General features: G+C 37.0%; 1 protein-coding gene across 2 annotated transcripts in view; it reads left to right on the top strand.

Moving 5' to 3' along the window:
• Window positions 1-12,045, top strand: part of dusp22a (dual specificity phosphatase 22a) — a 75,823-nt gene extending 63,778 nt beyond the window's left edge. For both annotated transcript variants that reach the window (XM_073849983.1, XM_073849984.1), the window contains 2 exons: window positions 390-561; window positions 11,432-12,045. In XM_073849983.1, the coding sequence (XP_073706084.1) occupies window positions 390-561; window positions 11,432-11,623 (364 nt within the window). In that variant the 3' untranslated portion in view covers window positions 11,624-12,045. The remainder of the gene's footprint in view (window positions 1-389; window positions 562-11,431) is intronic.
• Window positions 12,046-14,559: the final 2,514 nt, after the last annotated feature.

Raw genomic sequence — 14,559 nt, forward strand, 5'->3', positions numbered from 1 at the left:
TGCAAAGGAATAGATTTGTTGTGTTCATCATGTGAAAAGTTCTTTATTTGTATTGTTTTTGTAGTATTGTTTTGAATTTATCTCATCAGTGTGTAAAACTGTATTGTAGTGTGTTTGTTTTTGAGGATTTGTGTGTCATGTCTGAAAGCAAAGTTTGGTTTTTCAGCAAGATTGAATTGTTTTGAGTGGAGAGCTTCATTTTGACCTCAATATAGGAAGTTTGGGGAAATGAGTTAGGAGTTGTGGATTTGTGTTTAGAGTTTCGCAAATAAGAGGCATAATTTCAAGAAATGTGTTTAAGCAATTGAGAAAAACTGTATTATTAGTATTATATGTTCATGCTTCACCATGTTGAAATATCAACCTAACAGACCCTCTCCCTGCTCCAGTCTTGCTGGGGTGTCTCGCAGTACCACCATGGTGGTGGCTTACCTAATGACTGTCACCAACTATGGCTGGGAGGAGTGTCTGACTGCGGTGAAGGCAGTGCGCTCCTTTGTGGGCCCAAACTATGGTTTCCAGCAGCAGCTGCAGGAGTTCCAGATGAAACAGGTGTCAGAGGTACATTCAGCATTTTATACACTAATTCTGAGAGGATGCAGCTTGCTATCCTGGTTTGATACTTGGAAATGTCAAACATGTGTAAAGATAGTGTTTATAAATAACACGTGTAAGCAATAATGTACAGTCTTCCAATAATTAAAAAAATGTGTTTATTTTGTGATAATGGCGGACTGTAACTTCTTATGGTTATTGCATAAAAATAAATGGAAATTAAATATTTTAGTTTATTATGTAAGAAAAAAAGAGCATAGTGTGATACAAGAGATATGAAACTAGCAATGCTGTGCAGGAAATCACTTTTTGTGGAACATCAGTCTTGTTACACTGTTTAGTTGTAGGACTGTAAAATAGTATGGTTTCATTTTCACATTATCCACCTTATTTTTAACATAAGAGTATGTGTGGACATTTTTAACTTACATGTGCAAGACTTCTTGTACCAGCTACTTCCTGTCCATTATGCAGATTAATATTGCAAACTAGTGTAATATTTTAATTACTTATTTAATTTATTTATCTCAATCATATCACTGGTTTGTTGTGCAAACTTACTGCACTTTATTATTCTTCTAGTTTTTTTTATTTATAGCGGCTAAGTCTCACACATTCACAGAAAACTTAGTGTTCTCCTGGACCAATAGTTGTCCTGCACAACAGGAACTTTAGTTTCCTGACATCTGACAGTGTGTGGGGTTCTAGGATTGTGTGTCAGAAGTGGTACTGGCTGCCACTGGCCAAATGGTTGCCCTATCGAAAGAAAAATTAAAGGCATTCTATGGGGGGCATCCATTGAAATTGGTATCTGGGACAGGAAAAAGCTTCTGTCTTCTTGAAATCCATGTCTTCCAGATATTCCAAAATGTACATGTGGCGTACCAGCAGATTGTGACCATGACCAGCCATCATCTGGTTCTCGGTTACAATTTCATATCATCTTTGACTCTGTGTTCTGAGAAACTCAGGAACAAATTTAAAAGGTCATTGAAAAAAAAAAAACATGCACATTTTTAAATGATGCAAACTTCACCAGAAAAAAAAATTACATTAGTTCGGTTGTGGTGTGGCATAATCTCTGGAAATAAGATCCAAAAGCAAATAACCGTAAAACAAAAAAAAATTAACTGTAAAAATTCTATGCTTTCATATTTTTTCTTAAATCCCTCCCTTCTCTAGCTTGTACTTTGTTTTGCTAGAACTTCTTGTGTTATTGCATCTATAAGATTAATTCCTACTTATAGTCATCACTGTTGCTGTTAATAAAATAATTTGCTCAATTAATAAATGTCAATGTAAATATAGAATAGGTAAGAAACCAACCAGAGGGAAGGAACACAAAAACAAAACTAGAAAGACAGAGCAGAGAGACAAATATCAAACCCAAATCCTGTCATCCTGATTATCAAGCAACCCCGCCATGGCTGGTGCTGCAGTCTAAACCCAAATGGGAAGCAAAAAAAAAAAAAAAAAAGCTTTTCTGGACCGGCCTGGTAGCTTTGCTGGTCTTGAATAAGGGAACCTATGACATCAGTAGGTGAAGCTTCCACAACAGACCACAATTTGAAAGGCACAATTTTTTAAAAGCCGTCAGATATTAAATAAACTAACCACATTTACAACAATTAAAATTAAATATTGTCAGTTTAGCAGTGGTTGGCAGAAGGAACCAACACTTTCCATCCGAAAGAGACAGCAAGCGATTCTGGTCATATGTTGGTGATGTATTATATTAGAGTTTAATGTATGATGACATACCTATTTTTGTAAATAAATATGTGAAAACCCAACACATGGTGAAATTTTACTTTTTTTTAGGTTTTGATACTGAAAGGGTTCAAGCCCTTGCCAAAACTGTTTTTATTTTGTCTATAGCTTGAACGTAACAAAAGTTATGGCTATCTTAAGTTGGCTAATGATTTTCAGGAATGGGATTTTGAGAAAAATGGGTTAAAAGTGAGACAGGTTTCACTTCATGGGTTTAACAAGAACTGTCTGTAGGGAGCGCTATTCTGCATCATCACACAAACAGTTACTCCGTTGAAAAACAGTTTTCCGTTGTTTATCATGGGCATAGTGTCGGAACTTTTGATAACCCAATATGTTTAGATTGCATGAATAGTGTACCTTGTAGTTTACATTTAGAAAAGCGAGCGCATCGCAATTGTTCGTGCACCTGTGACTGTCATTGGACTCCTCTTAGTAACTTCATCATCTGATCCTTTAAGGGATAATTCACCCAAAAATTAAAATGTTATGTTTATCTGCTTACCCCTAGGGCATCCAAGATGTAGGTGACTTTGTTTCTTCAGTAGAACACAAATATTTTTAACTCAAACTGTTGCAATCTGTCAGTCATATAATGGCAGTCAATGGTTACCAAAACCTTAAGATTAAAAAAACATACACAGACAAAACCAAATTAAACCCTGCGGCTCATGGCGATACATTGAGGTCTTAAGACACAAAACAATCAGTCTGTGCAAAAAAACTGAACGGTATTTATGTTATTATTTGCCTCTGATTCACTGCAACGTTCTACACTCCTGAGCGCGTTCACATTATCCCGTGTATACATCACTCATTGTTTACATTGCATACTGGCCTCTCAAAATGGTGATTACTTGTGCTTATCCTGATTCTGGCAACTGATTACAAACTAAAAGTTTACGTTTCCTTGTACAAACTCACCTGGGAGTGTTGACTTTTCACCGACTACATTGCCAGAGCACGTTTGGTTTAGTCTGTGTATGTTTTTTTTTTTTACTCTAAAAGATTTGGTAACCATTGACTGCCATTATATAACTGACAGACTGCAACGGTTTGAATTAAATATCTTTGTTTGTGTTCTACTGAAGAAACAAAGTCACCTACATCTTGGATGCTCTGAGGGTAAGCAGATAAACATCAAATTTTCATTTTTGGGTGAACTATCCCTTTCATCTTTGGATGTGAAATAGTCCATTATAACATAAATTTATTTTTACCAGACATATCATCTTTTTTTTTTCAGTTTATGGAATTATTATGATACATTATGTGAAAGATATATTATATATGAAACAGTATCAGTGGCTCATCACTATTGCGCTTGAGTGTTTTGAAAAATCTGTATAATCCATAAAAAAACATAATTTACAGACAAAGCATTATTAAATTGGTTACTTCCAGTTTGCAGTGCAGCTGATGTCAGATCCAACACAGTTTGCTGCTTCCTCTTTCAGCAAATGTTTATTTGCAAACTCTCTATTACACTGCCTTATTTACAAAGCATTCTGGAGTCAAATGTTTCGAATGAGCATATAATCCTCCAGTGTGATCCAGAACGCCACTAACAATAAAGCATCCCGTTTTTCCTGACTCTGGGATCCTTCTGAAACCTGTTCAGAGATGCAAACAAACTGTTTAAACAGGACGCATCAAAACAAACATTCTTTTGCTTTTCCATTTGTCCTATTGTCAAAAGACTCAAGTGTGTGGAGTATGTCAAAAAAAAAAAAAAAAAAAACGGGCATTTGTATAATATATATATTTCGTTTTGATGCAGCATGGTGCTCACATCCGGTGTACAACTGTTCGGTAATGTCTTGCTCAGTAGGCGGCTCTTTGCAAATGTATTTGCCTGTGTGACATCACAAATCCTACAATATCCAAACAAACCATTTTTGGAGCTTGATTAAATAAATGTTTAATTTTTAGTGAAGAGTTTGTTTTAAAACATGCAGGATGTTCTGATGTACAAAGATCTTATATGTCAAAAGATCAACACAAATTTGATTTCTTATGTAATGACCCCTTTAAGGCTGTTGCACATTATCTAGAGTCAAAGTAGTGAGTTAGTATGGAATGACAAAGACAATAAAGTTAAGGTAGTGTGTGCATGTCAGTCATATTTCTTGCTAATGTAGGCTACAACAGAGTTATTTAATACAATGCAAAATCATTATCACAAATGCAATCAATTGTCAAATTTTCCAAATAATCTACACATGTTGTGCATTCAGCAAATGTTTACATTATAAGTTTTTCAGAAAGCAGATTTGCTACCACTGCAGATAGCAACATGTTCTCAGACTTATCTCCTGTTAAAGGCACAACCATTTGTTGCAAACAGTTCAGGGCAGACACAGAGAGGAAGTTTTCCAGGACTAGAGGCACTTTCACAATTAGATGAACAATGCTGAAATAAATGCTAAAAAAGAAAGGTTTGCTCTTTAATTAAAGGTCTCTGCCACCAGATCATGAACTGTATTGTTCATCTTATCTAATTTGTTGTCTGTTTTTCTCACAAATGGCATAAGCGTTTACTCAGGTTTAGAGGTGGGTCTGTCTGCACTCTTTTATTCTCACATTTGTTCTGTGATGGTGTGAAGGGGGTTTTCCTGTTGCTGTTGGCTTTAGTGTGTTGCTGTCACGCATCAGAGCTCATATGCGATCTTAAATTGACTGTAAAGTGTTTCTGACAATGTATTCAACTTCACATGGGAGGATGAAGGGGTAAATGAGTGAATAAGGGGAACTCTGGTTTGAGGGGGACTTGCTGATATTGCATTAGATCAGCACAGCTCATCACGTGAATGTCATTACTGCCAAAAGCTTGCAACATGAACTCAGAAAATATGATTTATTTAACTGTAATGATGGTTGATTTGTCAGGCTCTGATTTTGGGGAACATCTTGTTAAAGGGGATTTACTGTATTACTGGACATTTTTTCCATGGTATGACAACATTTTAGTCAAAGGTTTAACACCAAGTTTGCCTTAGTAGGTTGCAAAATTTTACAAAAACATACACTCTGTCTTTGTCTTAATGCCGACTTACAAATTATGACCCTTACAATAAAGACGTTTATTCAAGTGTGCTATTAGTATAGCCTACTTGTTTTAAACTGAAAGAGAGTATACTACTTATATCTACTTTTTTTACATACATAATCAGATATACCTAATTAGACTTGACTTACTTAATTTTTGATCGAGATATACTTAAAGGGGTCCAATTATGTTCTTTTACAAAGTCTTTATTTTGTTTTGGGGGTGCACTAGAACATGCTCTCATGCTTGGTTGTTTGAAAAACGCATAACCTTTCACATAATTTACATTATTACAATAGCTTTCTCCCCAGGCTGGCACAAATGGTGCCATCGATTAGTTCCGGGTTCCACCTTCCGAAAAACCAAATGTATTGTGATTGGTTAGCAATCCCACTGTGTTGCAGTTGGCGAACAGCTTGGCCCGCGTTCAGCCCTGCCACGCCCCTTCCCAAAACAGCAAGCTAGATTAAAGTGATTCTTACTGTCACGAGAATCCTCATGTTTCTGGTCGTTTGCCTTTGTTTTGCACTGTTGGTCATTTGGTTTCTCCCTCTGTCTTCCCCCGTCTGTTTGTGATTATTTGGTTTAGTCCTGTGATTAGTCCTTGTTTGCCCATTATCTGTATCACCTGTGTTTTCCTGATTAGTTTGGCTTTATAAGTCTGTCTTTTGAGTTTTGTCTTGGTCGGTCATCGAATGTAGTAAGTGTGTGGAAACCCCCTGTCTTTTTCCTTGAAGATCACTATTAAAAGTATTTGTTATTTGAGTTTGTCTTCCGGCTCGTCAAACCAGCACCCATCTATAACACTTAAGTTTTAAAGGTGCCATAGAATGGAAAACTGAATTTACCTTGGCATAGTTAAATAATAACAGTTCAGTACATGGACATGACATACCATGAGTCTCAAACACCATCGTTTTCTCCTTCTTATATAAATCTAGTATTTGCAAAAGACCACCGAAAAATAGGTAAATTTCAACATAACACCGACTGCTACGAAACAGTCGGTGTTACAGCCAAGATCGTTAATAGTTACGCCTCCAACATTTGCATCGCCCAATCATCGGTAACGTCAGCACATCGTTTAAACAAGGCAAGGTACAGAAGGGACACGGTTATTCATTAAGCTTCCAAATAACAGAGCATTTCATTCCAGGGGCAAATTCTAGGGTTGTAAATGGACCTGTGAAACAATTTCTGGAGATTGTTTGCCCTTTCCTATGCTAAATACCTTCTATGGAGATATCAGAGAAAATTTTTAAATATTCTCTCAATGCATTCTATGGCACCTTTAAGCTAACCGTGTCCCTTCTGTGGCTTGCCTTGTTTAACTGATGTACTGACGTTAGTGATGATTGGGCGATGCAAATGTTGGAGACGTAACTATTAACAATCCCCAGACTGTTTCGTAACAGTCTGTGTTATGTTGGAATTGACCTATTTTTCGGTGGTCTTTTGTAAATACTAGATTTATATAAGAAGGAGGAAATGATGGTGTTTGAGACTCATGGTATGTCATGTCCATGTACTGAACTGTTATTATTTAACTATGCCAAGGTAAATTCAGTTTTCCATTCTATGGCACCTTTAATCTAATTTTAAAGATTTGAACTATGAAATCAAGTGCTATGCACACGTATTGGCCATAACTTAATTGCAAATACAAGTACAAAAAATTAGACGAGTACACAAAATGCGGTATATTTAGATATATACTAACACAGAAACCACTGTTAACAGGTTAATGTAACGTTTCCCATTCCATGACTAGTAAAATAATGGCAGCTTACTGTCTGTATGTTTGACAGCTGTCAGCGTTAAGGTGCAGTACTGCCACCTGGGAGGTCAACCAGGTACTGGCGCTGAACTAGGCTATTTGCGTGTCCTGTTATCATAAGTGTCCTGTTCATTTTAAATATTGTGGTTATCGCCAATACCGGTATATCGTCACACCCTAAATTAACACGATAAATATATTTCATGATTTGAATATCACGGTTATCATCAATACCAGTATATCACGACTACCCTAGAGTAAACCAATGATTCAATTGCCCATTCATAGAGAAAGCCATCGGGCCCGTCCAAATATCCACGCTTGGCCACTTGAGAGCATGTGCACGCAACAGGAAGTAATTGCGCAAGACTGTCTCAGATCTTTACAAATGACAAAGCCCAGTACCCTTAACACAACTCAAATTGAGTTGTTTGTTATAGAGACTACTGAACAGATATTTATAAGTTTATTTTGAAATTTAAATACAACACTGTAAGTATGTCCCGTCTGGATATTAAAAGTTCTACAAACACTTATGGTCCTCACGCGCACTTGAACACTTTATTCGTCATATAAGGAGACCACAAGTGTATTTGCACAAGACCATTTACTTAATTCCTGAATGAATCAGCAGTTTGAACGAATCAAATGAATGAATGACCCAATGACTTACTCATTAATCGAGACCACCTACTGGCAGTTTTAGTTTCTTATTTATCATTGCATTAAAAAATAATTTCATATTTACATATTACAGTTTTTGCCCATTGCTTGAACACATTTTGCAAAACTTCGCTCATTGTGCCAAAACTCTAAACACAAGTAAACATGACACAACACTGGGAAATATACCATTCACATCTGTGTCAAAATAAAACTCTACTCTCAAAACCTAAACTCTGCTATCAAAACCTAACATTCTTTTGTCAAAATGTAACTCTGTTGACAAAATGACACATACTTGCATCATATGCATACACTTTCAGATCAGGGGGAACACACTAGTCTACTTTATACAAAACACTGCAGTCTTTGATTTTCACTGTTTATTCAGAAGGCATATTTTCAGGAGACACATTTTCAAACAACCAAAAAAGCAAATAGGCCTACTCAATATTGTACAAAGCAGCACTGTACATTGCAGTAACATAAATTCAGATAAAGAAAAAACAAAAGTATATGTTGGCTATTGTATGGACCTAGTTTTGCATGATGATGCAGAAGCCCTCGAAGGCTTATGGCGGCACACAATGTGATATTTCCCCTTGTTTTCTAGTCGGAATGTTCTTATTACAAATGCCACTGTGAAGCGGCTTAGATGTGGGTGGACTCTTTACCAGGCTTCCCTCATAGTCAGGGCATGGTTGATGACATGGTCCACCAAAGTTGCTCTTATATCATCAGAAATATGGGTCCGTGCATGGCCTCTTCGACCTTTACCTTGACCTTGTCCTCCTCCTCCTCCTCCTCCTCCTCATCCTTCACCTCCTTCTTCTCCTCCTTCTCCTCCTCCTTCTTCTCCTCCTCCTTCTTCTTCTTCTCCTCCTCCTTCTTCTTCTTCTCCTCCTCCTCCTCCTCCTCCTCCTCCTCTTGCTCTCCCTCCATCCATGCTTGCAAAGTTCTTGAAATGGCTAAACTGAGGGCTTTTTGTAGTTGGCTAATTGGTGTTCAGTTTTGCAAGTAAGTGCCTTCAAGTGTGCATTTGAGTGGTTGCAATTACCCGATGTGTATTGTATTTTGGATACATGTGTTTTCCAAATGGCACCCTGAGATTACATTTTTGAACGAAGTGTCTTATGTATGAAATACAGTGTAGTATGCAGGACCAAGTGTGTTGCATAATTGCAACTAGAGTGCAAAGCAGCGCTTTTGTTTAAGGTATGGGTACATGTGTTTGAGGTATGGTAACAAAAGCTTCAAGTTGTGTTACTTTAGTCTAAGCATGGCTCTATAGTGTTCCAGCAACGGGCAAAAACTGTAATAAAAAAATAACTGAAAATAATAATACAAAATCCATACTAAAAAAAACTAAGTTCACCCAAAAATGAAAAAGGAAAAGAAATTGAAATAAGGAGAACATTTTTTGTTTAAATCTTCTTGCACATTGTGTAATTAATTAGATTAAACATTTTGATTGACTGACAGCCCGAATAAATATTTATGATGTTCAGTTATTTCACAAATACTTAAAAGTATTCTCGCAGTATAAAAACTCATACAGTTGTTGTTTACTATAAGCATTCTTCAAAGTCTACTTTCATTAATAATTTGGGTAAAAGTATACTAGTAACAGTAATTAGACAGTATAACTGACAGTATATGTAAAGTTCACTTGTAGTGCAGGTGCAACACTTTAGTAAACTAGTTTTGTACTACGAATTTACTACTGTTACATTTCAAGTGCATTTAAACTACAAATTGGAACTAATTTAGTCTGAAGTGTTAAAATAGTACACATACAAGTATACTACTAGTACACTGATATTACTGTACTTACTACATAAATATAAGTTGAAAACTTACTTTACTTTTTTTTATTTAAAAAATATAACTTTTCTTTGTAAATGAAACTTCAAAAGCAATTTATTAGAATTTTGAAAAATATGTATAGCACACAATGACAAGTTTTAAGTATAGGCTAAATCAATTCACAAGCTAGAGCTGACCAGACATGCTGCTGCATTCTGGATCATCTGCAGAGTCTTAGTCACACTGGATGGAAGTCTGGCCAGTAGAGCATTGCAATGGTCCTGAAATGAAAATCTTGAATGAGAAGCTGATGACTATGACTGTGGTCGACTGATGGTTGAGCATGGGTTCTAAAGAACTCTGTCTTTATAGATTTGTCCTGAATCTAATTTTCCTGTTTAAATTCAGGCAGAGATATCAGCTGAGATGTTGCAGTCTTCATAACAATGATATATTATAAACTTCACAACAAAGAAAGAAAGAAAGTTTATTTCTTTGTTCTAATTTTTGAATTGTCATTTTTCCTCAAGAGGTAGATGCATTTCTGTTCCACTCACAGTAAACATGCAGCAATAAAAACACACTTGTAACAATAATTAAAGAACACTGCCATTTGGAGTGGGGTTATCCATTTTTAAATGTCAGTATTTATGCTCACTCTAATAGTGAAACTGCTTTGGACAGATAACCAGAAGAGAAGTCCCTTTATGCTGCAAATAAATATGTCCAGCTGCTAAATTTACTTTTCTTTGAATGTGTTTGATATATTATACAAACCAGATACTTGCCAATGTCTGTATTGTACAACATTGTTACAACTTAATTTCAAAATTAAAAAAAGAAAAGAAAAAAGAACATACACACATAATTTTTTTGTAGTCAGTTGTTTAAATTGTTTTAAATATAAGTATGCGCTTGTATTACTTTACAACATGTGAAAACATGTTGCATGGCAAGCCTAATCTAGTAAAGGCAGTCTGCCTGGAAAGGAACCGGATGTCTGTCCTCCCACTCCATTCCAGCACAGACCCAGAGCAGGGCTATGTGCCAGGGAATTCCCACCATCCTTCTCAAGACATTACATAGCTGCACTAGACTGTTAAATATATTACAAGCTGAGATGCTGTGTTTTTAGTGGATGATACAGATTTCTGTGGAAAATAACCTGCTGGTGATGGGGGTGATGTGAGGATAGGATTACTAAAGCATAGGTCAGGTTTTTATTAAAACATAATGATTCTATTCCCAGAATAAAACCCCTAATGGGATTCCTAGGAAACTTCTAACACCATTCAGTTACACTTAATGATGGGTGTATGTTCTGGTTTGGTCAAAGAGCATTTGATCTATTTGCTCAGGGTGCTGTGATCAAAAGTGAAACTGATTTCTAACAAATGAATTTCTTGTTAGTCTTAAGACTTTCCAGACAAGTCTGTAATAGCTTCTAGAATGTGTTTACATTGGCCGTCCTCTTAATCAGCGAATTAAAGATCGTCACTTGACTTTTGAGCTTTTATTTATGTGAAGAAATGCAATTGTGACTGAGGTCTCCTCAGTAGAACAGCCTCTGACACTTTCAGTTAAGCATCGGGAAAAACATAGCATACAGAATGGCATAAAAATTAAATTTTTGTTTTATCATTTCCTATTGTCTCTGCCTCAAACCATGCACAGCAACTAAAACTATACTAATAAGCTCTGTTGTCTCTGAGTCATACCACAACCTTCAATTTGTTCTGGTTTTGATGACAGAGCAGGTTATATAAATGCTCGCTGGCACTGAACATAACTGCTTTCTCTCTGTCTTTTAGTACCGGCAATGGTTACGGACCAGCTACAGACCCAGCCCCTTTAAAGACCAGGAACAAGTCGAAGCTTTACTGAGTCTATACACAGAACAGCAGCAACAAGGGCGACAAAACGATCCAGAGTTGATGAGCCAGGGATCTCGCATCTACCCTCTATCCTATAACCAGTACAATGCATCAGGCAGCAAAAGATAAAAGCACCCTGATGCCCATGTCTGCTTTAACCCTAGCTGGACAATAACACTATGAGAGGCAATTCCACAAATGTAGTTTATTTTTAAATGAAAGATTGCAGAGCAATCTCCCTTTATATTATAGTAATGCTGCTGTGAGCACTCAGAAGTGTTTACATTAATTTTGAGTTAATTAAGCACAATGATTCAAAGAGTACTTCATTTTAATTTACTCCCTTAAGCTGCTTGAATCTGTTAGCTTGAGTTAATATAATTTATCAGTGAAACAAATGCACTACAACACTAAAGTAGCCTTACTGAATGCAATATTTGGACTGCTATTTAATGATTTATGCTTCATATGTACTACTGTTCTATCTAAATATAAAATATGCAAATAAAACAATTTAAAAAGTGATGTGTATAAAACACTTTACATACCTCTTACAATCTCAATTTAAAGTGTAATTGAAAATAAATCAATAAAACAGGTTGCAAGATATTTTATTGCAACCATAGAAACATTTAACTACAGCTTATGTTTGCTTATTACTATTATATTAATGTGGGATGCCTTAAATAAAGTGAGCAACTTCTTCATGAAGAAACACATAGATAAATATGTTGCTTTAGGCCGCGATCACACCGAACGCGTCTTATAGTTCTAAAAACGCGAGGCGCACAGCACTGCCTTTTTTTTGGTGACTTTTAAAAAAAGGCAGTGTGCTGCCGTTGTTTTATGTTGCTAGGCAACGACCAAAACAGCTGTCCTGTCAGTCAAATCAAAGGATTATAGTGCCAGCCCTCTAAAATCTTTGGTTTTTGCTGTTAATTAAACTGTCATATTAGCAGAAACCCTAAAAAATACAGCTCCGGGTTACCCACGACAGACACCAAAAGTTTCTCCTCCATTTTTTGCAGTCTCCGTACTTTTTAAGCAACGGTAAACTTTCGTCACCACAACAGAAGGCCCGCATTTCCATTCATTCGATTGGACAATGGAAAAAACGCGAATGACGTCGGGCGTTTTTCCGCTCAGAGTTGCTTTTTTTTTCAACTTCAGGCCGCGATCACACCGAACGCGTTTTTGCAGTTGGAGGCGCCTCTTTTGAATGGTTTTCTGTTGGCAGTGAGCGTTCTGCACGCTGTTTATGCGCCCCTGGCGCCTCGCGTTTTCGCCGCCTGCTGCGCCTCGCGTTTTTGCAGGAGCGCTCTGAGCGCCTGACGGTGCGTTCACACTACAGCGTCAAATTTGCACTCAGTGCCGCTGGCAACAGGCTTGTTTGAGATGCGCCTAGCCTCGCCTGAAATGTAGGCGAGAGTAGTATGAAGGTATTTTTGGTGCAAAACTACTGAACACATGTGAGAGCGGAATTTGTAGCTGTAGAGCATACCCACACATGTGTATCAATAAATTTGAAGTCACAGAGAAAAAATTTTTAGGAGTTGTAAACTTGTAGATTTTTTTCCTCTCCTACAAACACAACACAACAGTTACACCTTCACACATTCTTCACTGCAGGTGCACAAATCCTATTCTACAAATCACACATGAAGAAACTCATACGCTCACATTTTTTGTACAGTTGCTGCAGTGAATATGGTGCAAAACGCATTCGCACACCCATATCAAAAATTTGAAGTCACGGACAAATTTTACACACCCGCAAATTAATATGTGATTCCATACAATGAGAGTATCATATCACATCAAATGTGTAACGTTACAGTGTTTTTCTTTCTTTTGGTTTGGTTTGTTTTTGGTGGATGGTAACATTTATAGGAATAACGTTACCATAGTAAAGTAAAGTAAAGGTATTTTATTTATGATAGGCTACTGACCTGCGAAGACCCACCCTGTTCTGTCATTTTTCTTGAAGGTAAAGCAGAAGAGAATATAAGGAATAACTTACATCGTTTAATATGAGAGTATCTTTAATTATGAGACGATTGAATAGCAAACTTAACAGTACAGATATGTTAGGCTAGCATTAGCGTTAGTGTAACTTACATTTCGTGAAACAATAAAGGCTAACCCAACTAAGACCAACTTAGACGACCAGCGCACATGTTAAAACTACTTAAACAAATGTATAGCGGTGAATGATTGCAGGGGGAAGATAAGAAAAAAGCATACCTTTATTGGTCCTTCACATCGCCAGCGCGGGAAGATGGTCACGGTTTTTTTCCGCTTTCTCTGTCGCGCGCCGACGGCTCAAACGAGCTCTTCTAATTGGCCGACATTCTCTGCTCTCTGAACAGGGCCTGCCGCTGCCTCACAGATGCACAAATCACTTTTGCTCCACATTTCACGGAGTATGGTGCAAAAGTGAGAGCGCGCGAAAAATCTGCGTTTGAGACTCGTAGCAGCAGATTCAAGCAGTTGTAGTAATTGGACTAATTGGATTATGTTAGAAAACTATCCAAGAAAAGTAATGAATTTGTGACCAGATATTCTACAAGTTTGCAACTCTCATTGTATGGATTCACATATTAATTTGCGGGTGTGTAAAATTTGTCCGTGACTTCACATTTTTGATACGGGTGTGCGAATGTGTTTTGCACCATATTCACTGCAGCAACTGTACAAAAAATGTGAGCGTATGAGTTTCTTCATGTGTGATTCGTAGAATAGGATTTGTGCACCTGCAGTGAAGAATGTGTGAAGGTGTAACTGTTGTGTTGTGTTTGTAGGAGAGGAAAAAAATCTACAAGTTTACAACTCCTAAAATTTTTTTCTCTGTGACTTCAAATTTATTGATACACATGTGTGGGTATGACCTACTACGGTGCCCGCCAGGGGACACCTTCGGTTCACTTATGTTTGTCGTGGCCACGACATATAAACTCGTGGGAACGTGATATTATGTCGTGGCCACGACATATTAATTCGTGGGAACGTCATATTAACTCGTGGGAACGTGATATTATGTCGTGGCCACGACAAACATAAGTGAA

The sequence above is a fragment of the Garra rufa genome, chromosome 11, assembly GCF_049309525.1.
Source record: "Garra rufa chromosome 11, GarRuf1.0, whole genome shotgun sequence".
NCBI classification, from domain to species: Eukaryota; Metazoa; Chordata; class Actinopteri; order Cypriniformes; family Cyprinidae; genus Garra; species Garra rufa.